This window comes from Triticum urartu, chromosome 1A (genome assembly GCF_056163025.1).
Source record: "Triticum urartu cultivar PI428250 chromosome 1A, HENAU_Tu73, whole genome shotgun sequence".
Classification (NCBI taxonomy): Eukaryota; Viridiplantae; Streptophyta; class Magnoliopsida; order Poales; family Poaceae; genus Triticum; species Triticum urartu.
Window position 1 is genome coordinate 56,087,088 of NC_141873.1, and position 27,527 is coordinate 56,114,614.

Consider the following 27,527-nt stretch of genomic DNA (forward strand, 5'->3'; position numbering starts at 1 on the left):
GTTCAAGGCAAAGTAGTGTAAATAGCAAAAACACTAAAAGACCATAAGTTCGTAGCAACAGTGTGTACATAGCATCACTGTCAAAAGGAAAATAGCAACAACACTAAAAGAACAGCAAGTACTCTTCTCTTCTCTTCATCACCAAATTGTTAGTGCTGGGCACTAGCTCTTGTTCCCATTTGCCACAACATATGACCCTATGCAGGCATGCCTTGTTTCAACCTGTTTTATATCAGATTAAACTTCAGGAGAGATATTTCTCGTAGGTAACCATCATAACAGTTAGGAACTTATAATTATGTCTTACACATGTGAAAAACACCTTACCAAGAAATTAAAAACTATACAAAGAACCCCTGGTCATCATCCAATTCTTCTTGTCCCAAAGGAGCAACATGGCCATCATTTACGTAAGCATCATCATCATCCGTATCATCATTAGATTCGAATTGGACATCTTCAAACTCAATAGGTTTTATATTTTCTATGACTGAAACATCAATGCTGGATCCTTCGTCATCATTTCTACACCAACTAGTGATCTCTTCAGGTACTGTAATTTTTGGCACTGTAATTTCTGCATCAACGACATCCAGTACATCTGCCTCACCACCCTCATCGGCTTCAACAACTTCATCAAGGCCTACACCATTTAAAACAGAAGGAGCAAACAAATTTCGTGGATTCATTTTAATAACAGCTGCTCAATCAGGGTTCTTCACATCTCTCACATAGAAAACCTGTTGAGCTTGGAGGCCTGGAATGTAAGGGTCTCCCTGGAATTGGTGTAGAGTAGTGTCAAGGTCAATAATTCCATATTTGTCCTTTTTATACCCCTTACTTTCAGTTTTGTTGGCAGGAGGCACATCAAACCAGTCACACTGGAATAGAACAACCTCCTTATCAAGAGGAAAGTCAAGAAATATGATTTTCTTGATCACCCCGTAATAATCAATATTTCCTGTGTTTGCATCGCCCTTGACTATGACGCCACTATTTTGGGTACTCAAGTCCTGCTCTATATAGGAATTCCGAAAGAAATATCCATTCAGAACTGTACGGTTGTATACCCGAGCTAGATGATCAGGTCCTTTAGCTAGTGCATAAATAAGATTGTTGACGTTCCCATCATTGTGGAGTTCTGTAATCTGTTTCATGAAATAGAATATGTGTGAGTGTATTGTACAGCATTGGTACGTTATTACAAGGAACATTAGTGAAAATGCGAAAGAAAATTACCCGTCTCTCAAACCAACCAACAAACTCTTCCTTGTGCTGCTTTTTAGGATTAGGAGAATTGTTCCTTCTGAGCTCCTCACGATGTTCACTTCAAAGAGAAATGATTGTTAGTTGAACAGGAAAGTATTAAAGCATATCATGATGTGAATTAAATACATAAGTATCCTTACTCAATCCATGGCGCGGTTTCCTCACCGTTTGTTATTATGAAATGCCTCATTTGATTAATCTCAGCCAAAGACAATGATTCACAAACAAAACCTTTCTTGGAGTAATCAACTGTACTCATTATGCTAATCCCCGTTGGTGATTGATCTGTACCCCCGTCTTCATGACGTTCGGACTGACTTAGCTTGGTAGGCATTCCATCAACGAATCGACTGCAAAAAGTCATGCACTCTTCAAGTATGTACCCCTCTGCTATAGAACCTTCTGGTTGAGCCTTGTTACGCACATATCCTTTGAGCGTACGCAAGTATCTCTCAATTGGATACATCCATCTGTACAAGACAGGCCCTCCCAATCGGGCCTCTTCAGCAAGATGAATTGGGAGATGCATCATAATATCAAAGAATGCTGGTGGAAAGATCATCTCAAGGTGACATAGAGTTTCTGGAATTGTTTTGCTCAACCTCTCCAAATCTTCATCCCTTAACTCCTTGGAGCATAAATCGGAAAAGAATTTACTCAGCTGAAGCAATGGGTTAACAACATTCTCTGGCAAAAGCTTGCACAATGCAATAGGAAGAAGTTTCTGAAATATAACATGACAGTCATGAGTTTTGAGTCCACTAATCTTGCACTGATCGAGGACTACACATCGCTTAATGTGTGAAGCATAGCCATCAGGCATCTTAATGCTCTGCAGAAACTTGAGGAGCATTATCTTTTCTTCCTTTTTTAAAGTATAGCAACCTTTCTTTATGTCATACTTATGCTTACCAGGCTTTGGATGCTGGTCCTTCCTAATTTTCAGGTCCTGTAAATCAAGGCGAGCCTTCACACCATCCTTTGATTTCTTATCCATCTCAAGCAAAGTCCCCACAATGCCGTCACAAATGTTCTTCTCGATGTGCATAACATCCAAATTGTGCCTTACGAGCAAGTTCTTCCAATATGGGAGCTGGAAAAATACACTTTTCTTCCGCCAGTTATGCCAGCTACTAGTTTCCGGTCACTTTCTCTTATTTGACCGTCCAAATGGTGCATGCTGAATGCTATCAAGTTCCCGTAGAACTTGTTCACCTGTAAGTGCCACTGGAGCTTCTCTATTATCTGCCTTGTTGTTGAACAAACACTTGTTTCGACGCCATTTGTGGGTCCTGGGCAGAAAATGTCGGTGTCCCATGTAGCAATGCTTTCGACCACTCTTGAGCCATAAAAAATCTGTATGTTTGTGGCAATACGGGCATGCTAGCTTGCCTTTTGTGCTCCAACCACTCAGCATTGCGTAAGCTGGGTAGTCACTAATGGTCCACAACAAGCATGCATACATCTGGAAAAAAATTTTAGTTGCAGCATCATATGTCTCAGCACCATCCTCCCATAGAACATTCAGTTCATCAATCAAGGGCTGCAAGTACACATCTATGTTATTTCCTGGAGACTTTGGTCCTGGAATAATCATTGACATAATCCAATTTTCTTGTTTCATACACATCCAAGGTGGCAAGTTATATGGAATAAGAATGACAGGCCATGTACTGTGTGATATACTCATGAGCCCAAAGGGGTTGAATCCATCTGAAGCAAGGCCAAGCCGAACACTGCGAGCATCTATTGAGAATTTCTTATAATATTTCCTATCAAAATGCTTCCATGCCTTGGAATCTGCAGGATGCCTCTTTACGCCATCATCCATCCGACCCTCCTTATGCCATTTCATATGTGATGACATATGTTCTGTCATGTACAGCCTTTGCAGTCTTGGAATGAGCGGGAAATACCTTAGAACTTTCTGTGGCACTAGCTTCTTTGATTTACGACTTGATGCATTGTCTTCGTCAGTAGCAGGAGTAGATTTCCATCGAGACGCATGACAGACAGGGCATTCTTCTGCATCAGCATGTTCATTACGGAATAGCACACAATCATTAATGCACGCGTGTATCTTCTTGTAGTCCAGCCCAAGATCTCGGATCACCTTCCTTACTTTAGCGAGATTAGTAGGAATGCAGTGACCCTTTGGCAACACCTGTGTGAACATCTGCAGAACTAATTCACATGCTCTATTGGTCATCCCAGACGCGCACTTGATTTGGTAAAGCTTCACAATGAAATATAGCTTCGTGAAATCCTTGCAACCTGGGTACAACTCTTTTTTTGCCTCTTTCAATAGTTCGAAGAAGACCTTGGCTGTTGCATTTGGCTCATGGTTCCTTTCATCACCGCTGGAAGCATCCACATGAATGTCTCCCGCACCTTCACCAATGTCTGCATTGCTTTCCATGTTTGTGCCCCTTATGAGAGTATTGAGCATGTCACATACCCCAGCACCATCATCTCCAGCGTCTTCATTATCAGAATCTTCAGACATGCTTCCCTCATCGGATTGTTCACCATGGTATATCCAGTGAGTGTAGGTTGGATCCATCCCATGAACATCCTTTTTCATTTTTGGAACAACATTGAGACATCTCCTACATGGGCATGGGACTGTTGAGTCCGGGTGAGCACCATCGAAGGCAAAATTCAAGAAATCCTTCATGCCAGTTTGTCACTCAACAGAATTTCTTTCCCTGTCCATCCAGCTCTTATCTCGTGTCATTTTTGCCTTATCTCCGTAAAGCCAGTCCTGTTAAAAAAACATAACAGCTGCTTTAGTAGCTAAATTACAGCCAACAGCATCACTAGCTGCATTACAAGACAAGACAACAGGGATACATACATACAAATATTACTGTCACATGGTAAAGCAAAATTTATCTATACATTGTAAAGCAAAATTTGGTTGATGGAAGAAGAAATAGTACTACTATCACATGGTAGTATATGTGACATGAGTTTAAATAAGTTTAGTTTAGTAGTTGGCTAGATAATGCAAAAACAGAAATTCAGGGACAGTGAAGAGATCACGGCTCAAAACTAACAACCAGATTGTTTGACTTATGCTGAAGAACATAGCATACCTTTATGCTACTGATCTCCACGAATGTGTTATTCTACATACCTCACGCTACATATCAGATTCAAGATACTTGCTTGATTCTTTACTTGATTCAGTGTATGATACTTGTCATGCAATTTTACTTTAGGAGTTTCAGTTGAATGGTTGCAGCCATATATTAATTTTTATAGATGGTTTAATTTGAATGATTCACTCAATTAAAGGTCCTGTGTGTTTCTGCTTAAGTTCCATTCAGTGTGTTTTTTGTTTAATTTCCCTTTGGTTTGAGGTTCAGTGTGAAGCAGCCAAAATGTTATTGAGCAACATCACTAAGAAGACACCATCTTAAGCCAAGGAGCTCGAGACAGCAGCTTTGCGATTATATAAGCACATGAGCAGGGAACAAATTGAACTGAACTGAAGTATATGAACGGCATTCATGTTCATCAGATTCAGTTTTGAAATTTGCGTGGGTTTTCTATCTTATTATTTGCCTGAACCATCTTATTATTGCAGATGTGGAAGAACATGAAAGTAGCTACCGATAAAACAACAAGCAAGGGAAAATTAGTTTGCTACTTCCAAACTAAAATCAGCATCCTTATGTTGTATGTATAGCACAGTACTAATGCTCATGTGATGTATTTTCAATCTAAATTTGCTGCTCTTGCAATGAAAAAAATAGAGATAAACATGAGGGGATAATCATACTATTGTTGTTCAGGTCGTTGGTGGCGGTCCAAAAAAAACAGGCAAGTCCTGATAGACATCAGGTGCCTCAATCCACCCAGATGTGTGTTTAAGTTGCCACCTTAGATAAACCATTAAAAATTATCAAACTCACATCTGTCATGGATATCACTCACCCAATCCACGTCTACTAGCATAGCATGGCATAATAAGCAAACGTAGAAGTAACTCCCAAAGGTTTCATGGTAACCAGGTAATAGGTACTACCTCATCTACTTCCCATCCCACAATTTAATTAGATCCTAATCATGCAATGTGTGAGGATTGATCTAATGCAATAAAACTGGGTTGTAGAAAAGGTATGATCAAAGTGTGAACTTGCCTGCAATGTTGATGAAGATGATTCGCACTCAAAACTCTTGATAGACCTACTCGTCACACTCCGGTTAATCTATCACAGACAAACAAGCAAGCACACAATAAGTACTCATCTAACACACAGGAAAACTCGAACAAGAGAACGAACCAGAAAGTTCAACTTAAGAACTCCGGTTGCAAAGAAAGAATGAACCGAACAAAGAAACAGAAAACAAACGGCGGAAAACTACTCAGTTCTAACAAGTTGAAACTAGGTCAAATTTTTACTGTGGCAAAATCTTGTTCAAATTGATTAGACGGAACGGCGGTTTCAAGACGAAACTCCAGGCGCTTGAATCACCTGATTCCGATAAACGAGCGAGAAGAAAAACTAGAAAGAAGATCGGATCTGAGATCGCGATCGCGGAATAAATCTGACGAGAAAGAAAACGAAGAACGGTTAAACGAACGGACGTCATTAACCGGGAAAGAATCGGTGATCACGTTCGTTGAGATGAACGGTCCGAAATAAGAACGAAAACCGATCTAGGGTTTTCGGAAAAGAAATCGAAACGAAAAACCGATCTAGAAAACCGGAAGGTTTAGAAGAAAAGAATCGGAATGATTAGAAGAAAACGATCCGATGAAAAGAATAGATGCGGCGCGGGGCTACCTCCGGCGAGGTTCCGGTGAACGGGGCTCCGGCGGCGTGGGCGTTGGCCAAGGGGCGGCGGTGCGGGCAGAAGGGCGGCGGCGGCGGTGACGCAGGGCGCGGCAGCGGCGGTGGTGTAGGGCAGCGCAGCGCGGTGGCTAAAGTGCGGCGCGGGTGAGGAGGGGCGCGGCGCGGGGTGTGGTGGAGCTCTAGGCTTTGAGTTTGATGATTTAGAGGAGGGGTGCTTGGGTATTTATATTGGGGAGGGGTGAGGAGACTTGGAGTAGGAGACAAGAAATAGACTAGGAATAGGAATCCTAAAAGAAAAAGGCAAACGGAGTAGGACTAGGAAAAACAAAACAAGGAAAAGGACTAACCCTAGTCCAAAACGGATTAGAGGCGAGGCAAGAGGCGGCGGCCTCCTGCGCCAGCGCTAGGCACGCGCGGCTCCCTGGGGCGGTGGCCTTCGGCCCGGCTGGGCCTTGGCCTGGCCGGCCTTGGTCCAGTTTTTTTTTAAACAGTTCCGCGCTCGGAAAAACACAGAAAACAAAATCTACCGGACTCCAAAACTAATGAAGTAAATTTTCCTCGACTCCTAAAAATGAGCCGAACAAAATGAACTTTTCTACGGACCTAAAATGCAATAAATAAAATACGCATGATCTAATGTATAACATTCCAAATTGAAAATTTGGGATGTTACACGAGCCTCCCGAAACCCTCTTCTCACCTCCCTCTTCCTTCGACCTGTCTCTCTCCTTTCTCTTTTCTTTGTTCAATTTGGTGTCTCCCCTGTCTCTGTTCTCGCTTTGATTTTTTTTCTTTTTTGAGGGGTGACAGAAATGATGTCGCGCCCCTTTTCTTTCCTTCGATCCCCTCCTTTGTGGTTCAGCCGCGCGTGGCATCAGACGGGTCGTCTGGTCGGTCGCGCCACTGGGTGCTTCAATCGCCCGGGGCGCGTGGCATCAGACCGGTCGTCTGGTCGGTCGCGCTATTGGGTGCTTCGATCGCCCGGGTGACCAGACACGCTCTTCTGCCGTATATACTTTCTTTTAAGGTCGGATAAAGTATATTACTGAAATATGTCCATGCAATTTTTTTTACTGAAATATGTTCACGGGCAATTGGATATTTTTTCACCCCTTTCTTTTTCTGTTTGAAAGAAGATAGTAATTCTATTCAAGTACAACCCGGGTATTGGCACCAGCCAATTTCCCTTAACCGTCTATGTGTCCCGGAGAGTCACCTGGCTGTTCAATTCCTCCCATCGACGCCTCCCCGCCGCTATTGAGGCTCAGGGCAACTCGTCTCCCACGAATCCGGGGGCGGCTCCGTCGAAAGCTTCCAAGACCGTGCGATCCATTTTCGAGCTCTCCGTCCATCCACCCCCGGCCCCTCCTCCCAAGCCCTCCCTCTTCCCTTCCTCCCCGCCGCCGTTGTTGGTGGCGGCGACCCCTAGACCAGTGGTGTTCCGACCCGGTCCTAACACAATAAATCTCAAAACAAAATTGGTTTGGTTGTTTGATTTACATAGTTGAATCTCTATGATTATCATTTGAACAAAAGCGACATAATTATGTTCGACCTACTCTGGCTTGGACGAACCCTCCACGGATTGTCCGATAAGATGAATGATGCTGAGATCACCCCATCTCAAGATCAGAATTTTAGATCGGGACCGACATAGATCGACTGTCTCATCAACCCATCCCATCAGTACTTATGTTTCGAGACAAGAGTATAACCTAATAGTTTAAAGTGAGGGTCGAATGAGGTTTCTGTGACCTGTAGTTCTAAACTAGCCATTTTTTTGCTGCTTTGACCAACTGACCAAGGCACAAATTTTTGACATATCCCAACCTAAGTGCAGATCCAAGATGAAACAACACATTCCTAAGACGATAAATCTCAATATTAAATGAGGTTTCAGTGTTCTCCATCGGCAGTAAGTGATTTTTTTGCACATCTTATAGGTGCTTGGTACTCGTATTTGGTGTTTTTTTTCACCATGATATAACTTTTTACAAATAAATTTCGGAATCTATAACTCCTAACTCCTGAAAAACCCGTAATTTAGAATCTTTGTGCCATTGACTACAGGCACGAATCTCATAGCAACTGAGGTCCGACACGTCACGTTTTGTTTTCGTTCGGTAAAACAGTCTAAAACAGGCTTCATCCCGAACGCCAGCATCAATCGTATCTTCTTCTCCCCTTGCTCCACCGCTCAGAGCACACTGCTCTGTCTCCGCCACGCAATACAGAGAGGAGTGGCCTTCGCCGGCGACGAGGCTCCTCCCTGACCAGATCCCGCCACAGTCGCGGCGGCAGGGGTCGAGGGATCCGCGGAGGGGGCCAGGGATTTGGCGTTCGCTACAGCCAAGCACCAGGTACTGCCGTGCTACGACTCAGCTCCTCGCCGACCGGAGCGAGGTGCCGTCACGGTCCGAGGCCGAGCGCCGCCGCGAGCACCAGGCCGCCGCGCTCGGGGCGACGCTGCCCGCACCATCCCTGCGATGCGCCCACCTCCAACCCGGCGGCGATGGCGATGTCCGCGAGGCCCTGGGCGCGAGGGAGGCGATGGCGACCAGCTGAAGCGGCGGCGCCGTCATCCTACACCGGGAGGCGGGGCCTGGTGGCGCACGAGGCTGCGGGACGCGGAAGGGGGAGAAGCAATGGAGGTACTGACGGGCGCGGTGCTGTTCGAGGAGGCGGGGCGCGGAGGGAGAGAGCAGTGGAGGTGCTGACGCTCACGCCGCGGCGCTTCATGGAGGTCAACTAGGAGGTGGACGAGGCCTTGCGGCTCGCAGCCGACCTGCTCGCCGATGCGCCAATAGGGATCTGCTCGCCGGCGGGGACGCCATTTTCTTCTAGTGATGTGTGGATGGTGAACTGCTCACCGGGATTCACCCCGAGCCCAGGTATTCGGCCGCCTCCTAGTAGCCGCCCGAGCTGTGCTCATGTGCCTTGCCGTTAGCTGAGCTCTCCTACTGCTACTGACCTAGGACAAGCACAACAGCAGAGCACATGCGTGCAGATTTAGTTAGAACAGGAAGTTTCGTCACAAAGAATGGTTCAGGTTCAGCTTAATGTACACTGAAACTTTGCACTTTTGTTGTACAGGGAGTTGGAGTATCGGGGATAGGATATGTGCATCGAGCAGATTTTAGATTTCTGGTTCACATGGGTACACATTGGGTACATCTTGACAATATTTTTTCTGGAATAGTTTCTTTTGAGCATGGCAAATTGTGTAGAACATGATATTTAGTACAATATGGCAAATTGGCAATTAGTGTGTAGTGTTTAGCACTGTTTAGTGTTGTTTGTCCTCCTGCGAGAATTATATTCAGTAATTTCCCATGGCATTTGTCCTCCAGTATTTAGTCTGTAGTGCAAATTTTGTAAACTTGCCATGTGATCAGTACATACAAACTCTAGCTTTGAAATGAATCATGAATCGGATTTTCTCTAGATTTTGCCATGAATCAAAAGTATATATTGTTGAACACTGCTTTGCCATGGCAAAAAGGATTTTATAGCTTTTGGCATGCCTCTAATATAGCTTTTTCCATGTCACCACTATAACTTTTGGCATGACATACACATATTTTTTTACCATGGCAAATTTGCTAATCTATTTGCCATGCCTCTAATATAGTTTTCGCCATGTCACCACTACAACTTTGGCGATGTTCACATGGAGTAGTAAAAAAACAAATTTGAGTTGATTGTAGAAATATGTGTTTGTTTCCCTTTTTTTGACTTTGTAGGATTGATGATGACCACATTAAGCATTGCAACTTTTAAGAGATTTGATTTTGCTTTTGTACTTACTACTGCAAATCCACCCAGGTAATTTTGCCATGTCAATTAACATGCAGTATGTTTGTGCCATGGCAAACATTTTACATCATGGCAAATTTGCATTCTTTTAAACAGAAAGAGTTACTTTCCCACCACCTAATTTAGGTGTACGCGCCAATATTTTTTAACCTCCCGCTAAAAGGTCCCAAATTAGCGTCTTTGTTCCCACCAAAAAATTAGCTTCCCGCTAAATACCTTCCTAACAACCCACGAATATATAATTCTAGACCAAACGACGGCGTCTTCACAGGCGATTGGATCTGAGCTCTCGTCTCGGTTCATCTGTGCTGCCGGCGTCATGACGGCGTCAACAGAACGAACCACATCAGGTGCACGGCGTCAGGTTAGTCCTCCTCCTGATCTCCTCCATCGCTGAAAAATCCAGTCCTCCTCAATCTCCCCCTCCTCCCTCTCCTCTGCGCCCGCATCTGTCCGGGATCAAACCCCCACGACCTCCTCCTCGGTGCGCGGCTCTCTCGATCCCGATCCATTCAGAGGGGCTGCCCCTTCTCTCCTCCGCTCGCCGCTTGGCCGTAGAAAAGAAGTCAGGGCAGGGGACATGCCGCCGCCGGTGGCATTTTCCCATCGCGCCTCGATTTGGCCGCCTCGGCGGAGGCGCTCGCGGCCTGGAGGGTCGGCGCAGCGCCTCACCTTGGCCTGGAGGCTGGCCGCCATGGAGCTCGCCTCAGCCTTGAACTGGGGCTCGACGGGGCCTCCTAGCCCGGTTCATGGCCGCAGCCGTCTTGGCTGTGCACGCCGGTGTCGTGACGTGGTGGCCAGGCGCTGGTTACTGCCTCACCCGACCCCAGCGTGCCCGAGATGCCTGCAGACCTCTCCACCATCTCTGCTCCTGGTTCGCTCTGTTTCCTCCTGGACGCCAAAGGGGGTCGTGAGCATTAGATTGGTTTTTGAACATTAGATCCATTAGATCCATTAACTGAAAGATATAGACGTACTCTGTATGTACAAAGCTAGCTAGCTAGCTAATACAAGCAGCTTAATTGATTGTTGTATGAGCAGCTTTGCCGCTGCATATCCAGGTTTAGTCATCCTCTGCATTGCATTTGATTCAGATTACCATAAGATGATTTTTAATAGATATTTGGTCTTACACGAGTCACATTGGATTTTTTCCCTATAGATTCAGAGTAGTATTTTCATGAACCTATCACTGATACTTTGCCTTTCATGTCCATTCACATATGTCTGGTTTACCTACACAAGGGCACAATGATGAATTTTATGGAGGATGCTCCGGGTACACAACATCCTTACTTCATAATCACCTATCTGAATGGTGCAGAATATCAATACTTTGTTAATGCTAAGTCCCATGATTGTTTTTGTGTGCAGTAAAGAAAGGCTCTGTTCTCTTAACAAGGATGGAAAGTATAACAGCATACAAAAACCAACGTGGACAACCCAAATCTGGTAAATTGTTTAGCATTTGCTATAATGCATAAAATCTTGGTGTGGGTTAAATAGCTAAACCTTCAAGACTACAAAATCTTTTACAGGAACTCCAGAACAATCTGACATTCCAGTATCTGCTAATGACATGTGTTCCCTTGCTGAATGGCCATCCCATGCTCGCCGCAACCGTGCGCTACTACAGGATGGTACTTGCTTTCGTTTACATTTATGTCATCATTTTTACAATCTAATGCTGAGTAATACGATTTTTCTTGTATGATCTGGGCTGTAGAAGCTGGTGGATAGAAGAAGAAAGGGCGAGGTGTTCCAAAAGGTTTTAAAGCATCTAAGAAGCGTTTTGCCAATGGATCTGCAAAGCTAAATATTACATTCTCTGAAAATTTGGGTGGTACAGTAGGAATGAACTATCGTTCGTTCAAGGATGACGTGGTAGTCATAATGAAAAGAAAGTTACCACTCATTGGAGTGAGGACGTGGTCGGACATTCACCGTACCATTCATCGACTCATTGTTGCAGATATGATAGTGCATACAACAATTTTCACATGTGTTATCTTATTTTACCATCGATAATGAAGTGCTTATGTATATTTATTTGCTGTATGCTTTACAGGACAGATGGGACCTAGAAGATACACCAGAAACAGAAGAAAAAGTTCTCAAAATTGCGAAAGAGAGATATAGAGGCTGGCGATCAACTCTAAGCTCCACTTACAAGGCATACAAAACAGATGCAGCTAGATTGGCTAATCTGCCAGAAGATTTACAACCAGAAGAGTGGGAATGGATGATTGAGTACTTTGGCACTGATTCAAAATTTCAGGTTATCTCTAAGATCAGGGTTTGTCTATTATGTGTTAAGATCAAATGGCTAGTCTCACTGGTTATATCTGGTTTCAATGAATTGATAGGAACGCAGCCAAATGAACGCCGATAACCGTAAGAAATAGAAGACAAAACACATAATGGGATCAAAATCTTACTCGCAAGTTAGTTTTGAGAAGGTATGAGTCCAACTAAATATGTATGCCTTGCTGCTAAATATGGTGTCATGTTTCAAGCATCTCATTGTTATATTACTTGCAGAGAAACTTGGAAACTGGAGAAGAGCCAGATTGTATTGCTCTATGGGAACTCACCCACACAAACGATGGAACATGGTCTAACACAGATTCCTAGAAAGTTTACGTGAGTACACTGACTTTTGGTTATTCTATAGTTAGTCAATGATGTGAATTCGGCATGTTTCATCATCAGATGCGATTATTCATGCGTTGGACCGTGTTATTCTTGTTTCATCTTTTATAGTGTCAATATTGATGCTGCACCTATAATTGTTCCTTTCATTTTAGGACAAAGCACTTGAAGAGGTTAAAAACAAACAAGCTGAAACTGAAGGTCCACTTTCAAGTGAGCAGAAAAACAATATTTTCCAGACCGCTTGCAAAGACACTCTGGAATGCAAGTCATCGCAGCCTCGTGTGTACGGATACATGGCCAAAACTTCAACTAGTTCTGGAAAGTTCCGTATCCAGATTGAAGAGCAAGCTCGTGCTACAGCAGCCACCCAAGAGCGAAACTCTCAGCTCAGCCAGCAGGTCAATGACTTAGAAGATCAACTACAAGCTGAACGTGCTAACACACAAGAGAGGATTAACTTGGAGCGTGCTGAGAGAGAACAACTTGAGGAGAGGTTAAAAGAAGAGCATGCTGAAAGGGAAAGATTGTTGCAAGAGGAGCGAACATCAAGGCTGGAATTGGAAAAAAACATGATGGCAAAGTTTGTAGAATTGAGCAAACAGATGGGAACCCAACAGGTGATGGTGATTACAGTCATATGCTTCCGACCTTGTAAGATTTATGTTGCTTACTTGCATTGCTAAAAGTGCACTTCTATTTATAGGTGCCTACGAAGAGGGTTGACAAAGAAAATAGTAATCCAAACTTGCAAAATATTCTTTCACAGACATCTAGTCCTAATAAGACTCCAGGTTCAAGGCCGACTGCTATTTCTTCAAATGCGCTCATACAAGCTGCAACAAGGCAATCTCGAATGTTTAAAGCAGTGGTAAGTCACAACCTTGCTTTCTCTTCATGTTCACCTGCATTTTATACGTCATTGGTCTTCATAATTAGCTAGCTGCTTCTTCTCTTTTACCATGTGTTGTTGCTGCATCGAGTCACAACTTCAACAAAAAACGAATATGTGATAGCTAGGGACATGAACTTAACTGAAACTATACATCTAGTCATAACTTAAATCAATAGCAGGAGCTTTTAGTAGATGTATGATCGGATGATGGTACCATTCTGTATGCACGAGCAGGATGTCATGATCATGCGCGTGATGCCTTCGCTGATGAGTCCACTGCAATGTCCCATGTAGTATCTCTTCCCGCTGATATAGGGGTTGTGAGGGTCGTTTTTTAAATGGACTCGCAACTCCTGATGGAAGCACTTAATATCAATAAGGTGGACTCGTCGGCCTATGCTGCTGTTATTGAGGATACCAAGTACCCGCTCAAATTATGGTTTTCTTATTATGAAATAAATGTATGTTGTCGCTGGCAAACTCTGTTTTTCATGCGCTTGCTAGACTTGATAGGATGTTAGAACCTAACTGGAATGGGGAGGCTGATGTACCAGCCCTTGTGGCTGCTCCGTGCTTTGGGTGATTCAGCCCAGCACTGTTAAGTTAAAAGCAATGTTTTTTTCTAAAAAAAAACTTTTAGTAGATGTACTTGTGGTTATGCCTTAGCCATTCACACTTGTATAGTTGTTCTGATGCCTTAGTTACATGCTTGCTGACACAGTATTAGCTAGTTAGTCTAGCAATAGTTTTTAACAATGGAGCTGGCATAATTGTATGGCATATGTTATGTTCGACTCATTAACTAGAACTTTTTTTATTTCTTGGTTGCAGGATCCAAAGAACTAGCTGGACTGGACTCTAGATCACGGGCAGTTTAGTCTTCGAAGTTAATTAGGATGGCTAAATTACATTTCAGTTTTATTTGATGGATATTTTCTATCAGAATTATGAATTGTATGAATCTACATATTATACGTATGGTTTTGAATATTGTAATTGAAAGCTTGTATTTTTTTACGGTTGCAATAGACTATTACCACAACCCAATTTCGGTTGCCACATGCTACCACCACTAAAAATATAGTGTTGCATCATATCTCAGTTGCTACGCCTATCTGTTTTGTTGCACTAGGATGTTGCAATGGAGCACTTTATATTGTTGTAATAGTTTGGCGCCACAAAAAATTTCATGATGCGATAACAGTTTGGCGCCACCAAAGTAAGTTTGTTGAAATAGAGCATCGCCACGGAAAGTTTAAATTGTCGCAATAATTTCTTGCTACAAAGATGTTACTTGTGGTGATACCTATTTGTCACCATCAAAACAAGTATGTTGCAATTTTCTGTTACGACGATTGGAATATTTGTTGCCAAAAGTTAATGCCACAAGCGCAGTGGGTCGTGGCAATATGCCTAATGCCATGAAAACAAGAATTGTTGTCGTAGGTTATTGCCACAATTATAGTGGGTCGTGGCAACATACCTAAAGCCACAAAAACAAGGATTGTTGCCATAGTTTGTTGCCACAATTGACTATTGCCACGAAAGAGTAATGCGCCACGAAATGGCCGTCGTTGGCATAGGTTGTTGCCACAAATGTCTATCGCTACGACATATCAGTCTCCACAATTCATTACATGTTGCATTAAAGCTATCTCCACAAATCAAATTGTGGCATCAGGTGAGTGCTGCCACGGGAAAACATGTGGCAACTTCCCGCATGGATGTTGCAATAGCACACTTTGTTGCCACAATTATTTTTTTGTGGTGATAACCTATTACCATGTGTCCAGTCGCAACGGCTGCCAACGAATGTCGTTTCGTGGCAATAGGTACTTATCGCCACGAAACAACATGTATTGCAACAAACAGTTTTGTTGCAATAGACCCGGATCCTTGTAGTGACTATCAACAAAGCTAGAATTGTCGCCAAAAGGTTTTCGAAAAGTTCAAGGTGTTGACTACGATGAGAGTTTCTCACTCGTATCTATGCTTAAGTCTGTCCAAATCATGTTAGCAATTGCCGCATTTTATGAAATCTGGCAAATGGATAGACAAAACTGCATTCCTTAATGGATTTATTAAAAAAGAGTTGTATATGATGCAACCAGAAGGTTTTGTCAATCCTAAAGGTACTAACAAAATATGCAAGTTCCAGCGATCCATCTATGGACTGGTGCAAGCATCTCGGAGTTGGAATATACGCTTTGATAATTTGATCAAAGCATATAGTTTTATACAGACTTGCGATGAAGCCTGTATTTACAAGAAAGTGAGTGGGAGCACTACAGCATTTCTGATAAGTATATGTGAATGACATATTGTTGATCGGAGATAATGTAGAATTATTCTGCAGAGCATAAAGGAATGTTTGAAAGGAGTTTTTCAAAGAAAGACCTCGGGGAAGCTGCTTACATATTGAGCATCAAGGTCTATAGAGATAGATCAAGATGCTTGATAAGTTTTTCAATGAGTACATACCTTGACAAAATTTTGAAGTAGTTCAAAATGGAACTGTCAAAGAAGGAGTTCTTGCCTGTGTTACATGGTGTGAAGTTGAGTAAGACTCAAAACCCGACCATGGCATAAGATAGAGAGAGAATGAAAGTCATTCCCTATGCCTCAGCCATAGGTTCTATAAAGTATGCCATGCTGTGTACCAGACCTATTGTATACCTTGCCCTGAGTTTGGCAAGTGCGTACAATAGTGATCTAGGAGTAGATCGCTGGACATTGGTCAAAATTATCCTTAGTGGAATAAGGATATGTTTCTCGATTATGGAGGTGACAAAAGGTTCATCATAAAGGGTTACGTCGATGCAAGTTTTGGCACTGATCCAGATGACTCAAAGTCTCAATCTGGATACATATTGAAAGTGGGAGAAATTAGCTAGAGTAGCTCCGTGCAGAGCATTGTTGACATACAAATTTGCAAAATACATATGGATCTGAATGTGGCAGACCCTTGACTAAACATCCCTCACAAGAAAAACATGATCACACCTTAGTACTCTTTGCATATTAATCACATAGCGATGTGAACTAGATTATTGACTCTAGTAAACCCTTTGGGTGTTGGTCACATGACGATGTGACCTATGGATGTTAATCACATGGTAATGTGAACTATTGATGTTAAATCACATGGTGATGTGAACTAGATTATTGACTCTAGTGCAAGTGCTTCAAGTGAAGGAAATATGCCCTAGAGGCAATAATAAAGTTATTATTTATTTCCTTACATCATGATAAATGTTTATTATTCATGCTAGAATTGTATTAACCGGAAACATAATACATGTGTGAATACATAGACAAACAGATTGTCACTAGTATGCCTCTACTTGACTAGCTCATTGATCAAAGATGGTTATGTTTCCTAACCATAGACATGAGTTGTCATTTGATTAACGGGGTCACATGATTAGGAGAATTATGTGATTGACATGACCCATTCCGTTAGCTTAGCACACGATCGTTTAGTATTCTGCTATTGCTTTCTTCATGACTTATACATGTTCCTGTGACTATGAGATTATGCAACTCCCATTTACCGGAGGAACACTGTGTGTGCTACCGAATGTCACAACGTAACTGGGTGATTATAAAGGTGCTCTACAGGTGTCTCCAAAGGTACTTGTTGGGTTGGCATATTTCGAGATTAGGATTTGTCACTCTGATTGTCGGAGAGGTATCTCTGGGCCCTCTCGGTAATGCACATCACTTAAGCCTTGCAAGCATTGCAACTAATGAGTTAGTTGCGGGATGATGTATTACATAACGAGTAAAGAGACTTGCCGGTAATGAGATTGGACTAGGTATTGAGATACCGACGACCGAATCTCGAGCAAGTAACATACCGATGACAAAGGGAACAACGTATGTTGTTGTGCGGTTTGACTGATAAAGATCTTCATAGAATATGTGGGAGCCAATATGAGCATCCAGGTTCCGCTATTGGTTATTGACCGGAGACGTGTCTCGGTCATGTATACATAGTTCTCGAACCCGTAGGGTCCGCACGCTTAACGTTACGATGATAGTTATATTATGAGTTTATATATTTTGATGTACCGAAGGTTGTTTGGAGTCCCGGATGTAATCAAGGACATGACGAGGAGTCTCAAAATTGTCGAGACATGAAGATTGATATATTGGAAGCCTATGTTTGGATGTCGGAAGTGTTCCGGGTGAAATCGGGATTTTACCGGAGTACCGGGAGGTTACCGGAACCCCCCGGGAGCTTAATGGGCCTATATGGGCCTTAGTGGAAATAGAGGGAAGCAAGGGGAGTGTGGGGCGCCCCCTCCCCCAAGGCCCAAACCAAATTAGTTTAGGGCAAGGGGGCCGGGCCCCTCTTTCCTTCTTCTCCTCTCTCTTTCCTTCTCCTGAATCCTATTCCAACTAGGAAAGGGGGGAGTCCTACTCCCGGTGGGAGTAGGACTCCTCCTGGCGCGCCCTCTCCCTGACCGGCTGCACCCCCCCCCTTGCTCCTTTATATACGGGGGCAGGGGGCACCCCAGAGACACAACAATTGATCGTTTGATCCTTTAGCCGTGTGCGGTGCCCCCCTCCACCATAGTCCACCTCGATATTACTGTAGCGGTGCTTAGGCGAAGCCCTGCGTCGGTAGAACATCAACATCGTCACCACACCGTTGTGCTGACGAAACTCTCCCTCAACACTCAGCTGGATTGGAGTTCGAGGGACGTCATCGGGTTGAACGTGTGCTGAACTCGGAGGTGCCGTACGTTCGGTACTTAATCGGTCAGATCGTGAAGACATACGACTACATCAACCGCGTTGTGCTAACGCTTCCGCTTTCGGTCTACGAGGGTACATAGACAACACTCTCCCCTCTCGTTGTTATGCATCGCCATGATCTTGCGTGTGCGTAGGAAATTTTTTGAAATTACTACGTTCCCCAACATCAAGACGCCCGAGCGCACTATCAACTTCAAAGAGATTGACCTCCAAGAAGACTTGTCTTATCATGAGCATCCCGTTGCCATTCTTGAAGAAACCGAGCGCAAAACTCGCAGCAAGTCGATCAAATTCCTGAAATTAAGTGGTCTCGCCATTCCGACCGAGAAGCTACTCGGGAGCGCGAGGATCACCTCCGTTCTGAATATCCGGAGTTCTTTCAGTCCTTGATCTCAGGTCGAGATCCTCTTGTAATGTTGGAGAGTTGTAACGTCCCGGATGTAACATTCCGTAATTGTAACTCCAACTCTTGCCATTTCCGGCAATGTTATATGTTATATCATCTGTGGTTGGGTTTTGTCCTCGTTTTGCATTTTGTTCATGTCAAGCATTTCATCTCATGTCATCATGTGCATCTCATTTTCATTCATGTTCGTCTCATGCATCCGGTCATTTTCCCCGTTGGCCGTTTCAGAATCCGACACTCACACATGCACCCGTTGCACCTCTCAGATCTCGTTTTGTGAGCAGGAGAAAAACCTTCTCGGAATGGGCCAAGATTTGTCGAGTGGCCTTGGTACATCACCGGTAGGCCACCTGTCAAATTTCGTTCCATTTGGAGGTCGTTTGATGCCCCAACGGTTAACCAAGTAACCGACGAAACCCCTCTCTCTTTCCAGCCCAGCACCCCTCCACAACAGCCCACTAACCCATCTAAACCCCCTCCATCCTATTCGTCATTGGATCACGACCGTGTGGGTGAAAATCGCACCTCATTTGGACTCTCCTGGCTCCCTCTACCTATAAAAAGCCCCCCCTCTGAAATTCGGGCGAAACCCTAGCCTTCCACTTCCTCCGCACGTCGGACACGCCCGCGCCGTCCCCTCGGCAAATCAGGAGCCGCAACGTCACTGCGCCGCCACCCACTGCCACGTGGGCCCGGAAGCCTAAGGCCGGCCCTCCCGGCCCGCGCCTCACCCGCCGCTGCACGGTCACGCCCCATGCCCCGCGCCGCCGCACGCCTCCGCCCGCTCGCTGCTGCCTTCCACGCTCGCCGCCGTCGCTGCCCGCACGCCACCGCGCCACCACCACGCGCCGCGGCCACCCCGTCACCGCCCGGCCCTCCTCCGGCCAGATCCGAGCCGGCGCCGCCCGGATCCGCCGACCCCCGGCCTCCCCGGCGCCTTTCCGACCCCGTCGAATCCCCGCGCCACCATCTCCGTCGAGTTCGACCTCGCCTCGGTTCGCATGCCGACGAACCGTAGATCCGGAGGTCGAAATTCTCTCCAAGCCCCCGAATATTTCATCTCATGTGACCATCTTTGCCATGTCATAACTTCATGCTCGTAGCTCCGATTTGCGAAAATGGTATGTCGAAATGTTCATCTCGTGATGCTCTACATGCTAGTGTCATTTACATGTATGTTACTATCCATATTGATGCCCTAATCTTCGTTGCATAAGTGGTAAATGATGTTATCTGTAGGAAAAAATCATAACTTGTTGTTTGTCTTTTTCATAGCATTTTGTGTGTATGTCCTTTGAGCAACATTCCTACATGTGTTAGGAGCATCTTCATGCCATCGTTACAGTGGTGCATGCCTTGTCTTTTTATGTGCCCTGTGGTGACTAGCACAAGCATGCCAATTAGGCCACTTGATGTTGCTTATTTCAGCCACTTAGTATTTCTGCTAAGTCTTTTCCTGTTACAATAGGTTGCTATGTTGAATTGTTGCCACAAGTAAATCCATGCGTATTTTGATGAAGTTCGGTAAGGATGTTTTGAAGATATCGTTATGCTCTATCCATTCATTCTTCTATTTATAATTATTGGATACTGTAGCTTATCATTACAATGCTCTTCTTTGCTAAATATTGTTGTTGTCAGTCTGTTAACTGGAAGTGCAATTTTGCCATGTGTTTTGCTAGTAATCCATGTACCCTATGACCATGCTATTGCCATGTTTAGCTTAATAAATGTGTACTCTTACTGTTAGTTGCTTTGTTATGGCATGAAATGCTTTGTGGTGAGTGTCACAAGCTTGCAAAGTTGCTATCATGAATCTGTTCCTGCCATGTATGATATTCCTCTTAAGTCTAAAACCTGTTCATATCACTTGCCAAGTTTGCATTGATGCTACCATCTTTTTTGTGCATCCTTGGCTCAAGTTCAGTAAGGGAGTTTTGTTCTTTGCCTTTAGTACTAGCATGCCATGCCTTTGTTTGTCATGATATGTTCATGTAGCATGTAGTTTACTAGCTCTAAACATTGCTACCTGATGCTGTTTCTGTCATGATCAGTGAAAAACTGCCAAGTCTGTAAACTGTTATCATTTGCATTTTTACCATGCTGTTTTACTTGTTCTAGTGAGTTATAGTAGGAGCTCAGTGTTCATGATTTGCAGAGCTTCACCTGTACTTCACTGCCATGTGTTTTGTTTTTATGTTGAAGTGTTGTAGCATATTTTCATGATGCATCTTAAGTGCTATGATGCTGTTGAGCGCAGTTTGGCAATGTTCTTGTTTTGCTCGTCGTTTGCAAACCGTGCATCCGTTTCTGGTGATCTTTATATCGATTTCGACCGAAATATCCTAATCTATCCAGTGGCATTCTTGGTTTTTCAAGTTGATGCCATGATCATCTTTTCCCTTCTGGAGTACGCATATGCATTGCACATGATATCTTGCACCCTTGCCATGTCTTGCATCATGTTGCTTGTGCATTGCACCGTGATTGATTGTTGTTCCGTTGCTTGTGTTCTTGCTTTGGGTAGAGCCAGGGGACGAGTTCGTGAACGAGGATCCTATCGAGTACGTTTATGAGGAGCAAGCTTTCGACAACCCTGAGAACTTTGCAGGCAAGATGATCATTACCCCCGATATCACTTCTATATTTGCTTACTAGTTGTTCATTATATCGCTATGCCATGCTACCTACCACTTGTTTATCATGCCTCACATATTGCCATGTCAAACCCCTAACCCACCTTCCTAGCAAACCGTTGTTTGGCTATGTTACCGCTTTTGCTCAGCCCCTCTTATAGTGTTGCTAGTTGCAGGTGCCTTACAGGTTGTTCCATGTTGGAACATGGATATGTTGGGATATCACAATATCTCTTATTTAATTAATGCATATATATACTTGGTAAAGGGTGGAAGGCTTAGCCTTTTGCTTGGTGTTTTGTTCCACTCTTGCCACCCTAGTTTCCATCATACCAGTGTTATGTTTCTTGATTTTTGCGTCCCTAACATGGTGAGGGTTTATGGGCCCCTCTTGATAGTTCACTTTGAATTAAACTCCTCCAGCAAGGCCCAACATTGATTTTACCATTTGCCTAATGACAACTAAAACTTGCATAGTTGATTTCTGGACCCCATGGACTTAATCAACCCCCGAGCAGTGCTCCTCACGAGTGTTGGTCCAAACCTGTCAACCGCCGGTGGCTGCTAGGGGCAAGTCTAGATTGGCCTACTAGAAGTTTGGACAATCCGATTGTGGCCTGAGACGAGATACGTGCGGCTACTATCAGGATGTCGACACGTCGGGAGGTTTTGTTGGACTAGTTTTACCATTGTCGAAATATCTTGTGCTCCGGGATTCTGAATCTGATCGGAGGTTCCCGCAATGGAGGATTGTCTCCGCGGATCCTGAGCTTATCATGGGCTAAGTTGGGACACCCCTGCAGGATTTAAACTTTCGAGACTCGTGCCCGCGGTTATGTGGATGTGAATTTGTTAATATCCGGTTGTAGAGAACTTGACACTTGACTTAATTAAAATACACCAACCGTGTGTGTAACCGTGATGGTCTCTTTTCGACGAGGTTCGGGAAGAGAACACGGTGGGGTTATGTTCAAACGTAAGTAGTTCATGATCACTTCTTGATCACTTCTAATTTATGACCGTTGCGTAGTTTCTCACCTTACTATTCTACTCGTATGTTAGCCACCATATTTTCTTAGCGCTTGCTGCAGCTCCACCTCATAATCACCTCATACCTTTAAGCTTAAATAGTCTTGATCTCGCGGGTTTTTGAGATTGCTGAGTCCTCGTGACTCATAGATACTACCAAAACAGTTGCAGGTGCCGATGATACCAGTGCAGGTGATGCCACCGAGCTCAAGTGGGAGTTCGACGAAGACCTTGGCCGTTACTATGTTTCCTTTTCGGATGATCAGTAGTGGTGCCCTGAAGGGACTCAATCGGGATTTAGCATTTGGGGTTATCTTCTTTTCTTTTGGATTCATCTATAGTCGGACCTTGTGTGTACTCTGTTTAATGTATGAATTGTCTGTTCATTGTGTGGCGTGGCGATTGTAAGCCAACTATTTACTTCCTTGTTCTTGTACATGGGATTGTGTGGATATGACCCTTCTTGCGACAATACCAAAATGCGGTTATTCCTCTAAGTCGTGCCTCGACATGTGAGAGATATAGCCGCATCTTGGGTGTTACAGTCGGTGATGGGAATGACAGCAGGGATGATGGAGGGGCTCCTTGATTTCTGCAAAAACAAAAACCCTATAAGCTAACAACTAATCAAATGCATACGCCTTGCATAGTGCTCCCCAATTTGAGCATTCAAAACATTAGTAGTTCTCCAATTTGAGCATTCAATAAGCAAAAATAAATCATAAAATAAATTAGTATTCAAATTAGTATGCATTCAATAAGCAATCCTAAATCGTCTCTTGCGTCCATACATCGTCGAATATTATCACTAATACATCTCGAATATTATCATACATATGACATCACTAATACAGCTAAAACCCTAGTGAACGACGGGTATCGGCGCGAGCGCTGGAAACCCAAAGAGAAGGAACCATCATAGGATCATAGCTCCAGTGAGATCCCTGAAGAACCTATCCGGTATTGTTGAACCTGCCCTCCAACGCAACCATGTAGCGATGGACGTACTCGTCCTCCTCGCTGACACGGTGACGTACCACCTCCGCGTTGTCCAAAAGCCTCTGCACCGTCACTGGCCCACGCGACCACCACCAAAGAAGCTTCGGGTCAAAGACGGGTTGGCTCCTCACCAAGCTGCGCCCCCGGAAGGTAGCACCTCCCAGTACCAGCACGACGGAGCCCAGTCCCGGACATGGCCCCTCTGATCAGGCAGGCCACCTCCGCCGAGTCGGCGACGAGGATGCGGGATAGACATCATCGACGTCGATGCGGGAATAATTGCTTTAACTAAAAAAATAACAACAAATGTGACATGTTCAAAATATGGCATGTCCACTTCAAAATGAATCAACCTAGAATTTTGTTAAATACACCTAAAAATAAACTAGTTCTATTAATTTTCTTACTAAAAATAAACTAGTTCTATTAATTCAACTAGTTCAACTAATCAGTTACTATAAATAAAAATAAACTAGTTTTTACAAAAAATAAACTAGTTCAACTAGTTCTATTAATTTTCTTACTAATTCTATTAAACACTTACTAAAAACAGTAAAAAATTACGTTATACAATAGTAAAAACTAAAATAAAAAATAGAAAAAAATAGAGATGGAAGGAGGAGGGGGTGGGAGGAGGGAGGAGGGCGCGGTGGGAGGAGGAGGGATGGGAGGAGGGAGGAGGGAGGAGGAGGGATGGAGGGACTACCTCAGTTTCGGAGGAGCAGGACGTCGGGCGCTACGGCGGGCGACGACGGTGGTTGGGGAACGGCGGCAGCGGCGTATGACGGGGCTTGCGGGGAGAGTGAGTGAGAGGGTCGGCCGCACGGGGATGATAAGGTAGGGTTACTAGCAGCATGGGTTAGAGAAAAGTGCTACTACCATGGAGCATAGCACTAGTGCTGGGTAAGTATACGCGCTCCTGCTAAGTGGTTCTAGCCATGTGCGCCCATTTCAAACATAGCAGCATCGCGTTTTTCTAAAATGCGCAACTGCTAACAGTATAGCAGCAGCGCCTTTTACTTCCACGCGCTACTACTAAATAGTAGTAGCGCTTCATTTTATCCAACGCTACTGCTAAGTTTCTGTGTATATAGTTTTCCCTAGTAGTGTATGTTTGTCCTCACCCGCACAGCGGCAAAACGGTCAAGGTCACCACCAATGGATGTTGCCCCGTGCCATTACTTTTACGTCTTTGATGGTTTCATTGTGGAATGATGGCCATTGGGAACCATATGCAGATGGATTCTCATACACAATAAAATTTTCAAAAAATAAAAAAAATAAAGAAAGGGTAAGTAGGAAAATGATTTAACTTAAAAACTCTGTCTCAATGTGAGTAGATTCATCAATCCACCCTCTGTGAAGGGGTTAAACTATGGTCAGACACAACAAATGATTGTCCATCTGCTTCACAAAGAGAGTATTGATGGTTGAGAAAGATGCTTAGCACTTTTGGAGTACGCGGTTATGTAAGCCGGTTGTGTGGCTGCTCGCACGACGAGGTGGGACTAAACACCCAACGTCGCCTTATTAGGGCCATACATTTTTGTTTTAAAAAAAGGCACGTATATGCCGAGTTTCGCTATCTAGGAACTCGGTAAACACAGCGGGAGCAGCAATGACGTGGTTGTGAGAAGTCTAGGGGTCATAGCTTTACCGAGTTCCCGATAGAATGAACTTGGCAAACATATAACCCTTCGCAGCCGCAACCTGCCAAGCAAGGCTATAGTAGTGGTTTAATCCCACCTCTCCACGTGAGGAGCGAATCGACCAGCTTAAATAGCCGCGTCATCCAAAAAGGTATAAGCTTTGGTCATCATTGCACACTTTGTGATGGATGTTGACAGTTATTATGTATCTTGATCTCTTCTCTTATATGAAAATATTCTTCTTCTTTGTGTATATACATACGTGGAGAAGCTTCACAATGATAGTCCATATTCCTATGATGGCTGCTCGTCTTTTTTTGAATCATGAATGTAGCTGGTCTAGGAGCATGTGTAAAAACTAAAGATGATAGTGAGTGTGAGATAAAAGAGAGAAGAAACGATGAGACAATATATATGGATAGCATTCTAATTTTGTATAGAAGATATAAGTTCGGTACTAGCTATACTAGTCATAAGTTAAGGGTATGGTTGGACATGTGGATACCCTAGTGTTCCTGCCTACGTACGGGTCTTGAGTGGACGACGCCATCGTAAAAAACGAGCGAGTGCGTCGGTGCTGGTTGCGGAGGTCCAGCAATGCCTGTCTGCCGGCCAGAGAGGTAGAGCAGTGGCGGAGGAGGAGAAGGGTGCGGATGCAAAGCAAGGGGGAGAAGGGGCGGATTGGAAGAAAATGGGACCGGGAGAGGGTTTTCGGTGGGCCAGGGGTGGTGTCGGAGTCCTATACGTGGCTGATGTCCGGACTCCAGCAAAGCCCACCCCCAACTTTGTTGTCGTTTGGCATGAGTAAGTGCATCCGGACTGCTCGGCGGAATGATACAGGCCCAGGTTAGATGGCATAACACGTGAGGACAACGTGGTCCAGACATATGCAGGCATTTTGAGGGTCGGCGTTGGAGATGATCTTAGAACATCTATGACCGAGCTCTCTCCATAACCGACCAAAATGCCCGGACTAACCGGCACTCGCCATATCCAGTCCAAATCTGGGGCGGATATGCCGACGCTGAGATGCGCCAGCCACGTCAGACTAGCCGGTAGCGCCAATTCGCCCATATATGTCCCCCTCTATTACCTGACCAGCCCTCTCCCTCTTCTCTGTTTGTCCTCGTCCGCACAGTCACCACCGGCTCGTATGGGCAGTAGCTCCAAACCGAAGGTTGGCATAAAATGTCTTACGTGAAAGAAGACATTAGCTGTTTGTTTGATCTGCGCGTATTGCACAGACTCCATTGACGAAGAGGTGGCAGGGGCATGTTGGGCTCTTCCATGCCCAGGTATCACCTTGCAGGGTGTTCGTGAGGTTGTCGGGGTCACGCCGACCGGCTATGCAGGAGTGGTTCTAGAGCGTTGGGGGGGGGGGACATAGCTTTTGGGGTGGGTTTACTGTTGAGGACAAAGATTTTTAAGTGACTTGAGATAGATCATCTTTGATGGTTGACATGTGGGAAAGCAAGTTGCTAGTCCTAAATGTCCGTAAGCCCAAAGTCATATCCCTTGAGTGAGAGGATCCGAAAATGCTGAGTGGTGGAGTTTGTGTGTAGGACGAAAGGAAGGATTCCTCACATGCCATTGACTTATGTTTTAATAAGTTTTTGCTCACTTATTGAAATAAACTCAATTCTTTTTTGTGCGTGAAATAAACTCAATTTTGAAATATACACATGCCAAATGAAGAGTTAAAATCGCAGAAACAATATATACATGTACACATATACAATTGTAGATCATGCGCATGGAATGGATAAAATATTCAATTATTTTGGGGAAAGTCAAAGTGATTTTTTATGTGTGTTTAGCAAAAAAAATTGTAATTGCTTTTACTAAAACTTGTTGTGAAGTACTAATACTGGTACATGAGTTGTTCATATACATTTGGGAAAAATAAACAAAAATTTAAATACAAGGTTGTCCACAAAATGGACTCTCTCAAATATTGTTTCATAACATTCACAACACATCTCCAACTTTATACTACATAAACAAATTTCAATGACCAGTTGAGCTCTTTTTTACTTGAAAACTCTCTACCTCTTGGTTTAACATTTGTAATAATGAATGTGAATCAAAATCACCATTTTTATGTAATAATATCTATTTAGATTCTTCTCTAGCTATTTTAGAGGAAATGGAAATGAAACAATATCTTAATGTTGTCAAAAATATAAAAAAGAATTTGGCAACAAATCACAATATTGGTTCTATAGCTTATGATAAAACTCCTAGAATAATGAAAGTAAGATAAACATTGATTGTTCACCAAGTGTACTATCTCTCATAGCATCCCATGCATGCAAATATCCATATAAACCAATTGGCCCTTTTCCACCTCAAAATTTGACTACATCTTGACTGAAGATTTGTAATAAGGAAAGTGAATTAAAATCTTCATTTTTATGTAACAATCTTTATTTCAGCATTTTTCTAGCTTTTATAGGGGGAAATTAAACAATATCTAAATATTTTTAAAAATACTACAATTTGCAAGGAGTCCTAATGTTGCTTTAGTAGTTTGTGATAAAATTACGGGAATAATGCAAATAAGAAAAATACTAATTGTTCACCGAGTGGGCTATCTTCCAGAACATC

General features: G+C 43.8%; 2 protein-coding genes and 1 pseudogene across 5 annotated transcripts; 2 read left to right on the forward strand and 1 right to left on the reverse strand.

Annotated features, from left to right (window-relative positions):
* Positions 1 to 341: 341 nt before the first annotated feature.
* On the reverse strand, positions 342 to 4,006 carry LOC147989965 (uncharacterized; annotated as a pseudogene).
* A 4,224-nt stretch (positions 4,007 to 8,230) lies between these two features.
* Positions 8,231 to 12,837, forward strand: LOC125535997 (uncharacterized). Of its 3 annotated transcripts, XM_087546614.1 has the most exons (9): positions 8,231 to 8,965; positions 10,139 to 10,254; positions 11,136 to 11,169; positions 11,265 to 11,342; positions 11,429 to 11,530; positions 11,959 to 12,168; positions 12,257 to 12,349; positions 12,432 to 12,533; positions 12,698 to 12,837. In XM_087546614.1, exons 1-6 carry the CDS (start codon positions 8,929 to 8,931, stop codon positions 12,027 to 12,029), a joined length of 438 nt encoding a protein of 145 aa, XP_087402740.1. In that variant the 5' UTR covers positions 8,231 to 8,928; the 3' UTR covers positions 12,030 to 12,168; positions 12,257 to 12,349; positions 12,432 to 12,533; positions 12,698 to 12,837. The 3 variants fall into 3 exon arrangements, with proteins under 3 accessions (XP_087402740.1, XP_087402743.1, XP_087402746.1); XM_087546617.1 differs by lacking the exons at positions 12,257 to 12,349; positions 12,432 to 12,533; positions 12,698 to 12,837 and adding an exon at positions 11,617 to 11,870; XM_087546620.1 differs by lacking the exons at positions 12,257 to 12,349; positions 12,432 to 12,533; positions 12,698 to 12,837 and adding an exon at positions 11,617 to 11,658.
* On the forward strand, positions 12,698 to 14,454 carry LOC147989966 (uncharacterized). 2 transcript variants are annotated; one of them, XM_087546612.1, is made up of 3 exons: positions 12,698 to 13,162; positions 13,249 to 13,413; positions 14,269 to 14,454. In XM_087546612.1, the coding sequence occupies exons 1-3, from the start codon at positions 12,839 to 12,841 to the stop codon at positions 14,281 to 14,283; spliced, it is 504 nt and encodes a 167-aa protein (XP_087402738.1). In that variant the 5' UTR covers positions 12,698 to 12,838; the 3' UTR covers positions 14,284 to 14,454. The 2 variants fall into 2 exon arrangements, with proteins under 2 accessions (XP_087402738.1, XP_087402734.1); XM_087546608.1 differs by lacking the exon at positions 14,269 to 14,454 and having other exon boundaries at positions 13,249 to 14,177.
* Positions 14,455 to 27,527: the final 13,073 nt, after the last annotated feature.

Excerpts from the sequence above, each read along its gene's own strand:
- LOC125535997 (XM_087546614.1), top strand. The coding sequence starts at position 8,929 with ATGGTGAACTGCTCACCGGGATTCACCCCGAGCCCAG. Across the intron at positions 8,966-10,138 it reads GGGATTCACCCCGAGCCCAG|ACCAAACGACGGCGTCTTCA; the intron begins GTATTCGGCCGC and ends ATATAATTCTAG. Across the intron at positions 11,343-11,428 it reads ACGTGGACAACCCAAATCTG|GAACTCCAGAACAATCTGAC; the intron begins GTAAATTGTTTA and ends AATCTTTTACAG.
- LOC147989966 (XM_087546608.1), top strand. The coding sequence starts at position 12,839 with ATGGCCAAAACTTCAACTAGTTCTGGAAAGTTCCGTATCCAGATTGAA. Across the intron at positions 13,163-13,248 it reads AACAGATGGGAACCCAACAG|GTGCCTACGAAGAGGGTTGA; the intron begins GTGATGGTGATT and ends TTCTATTTATAG.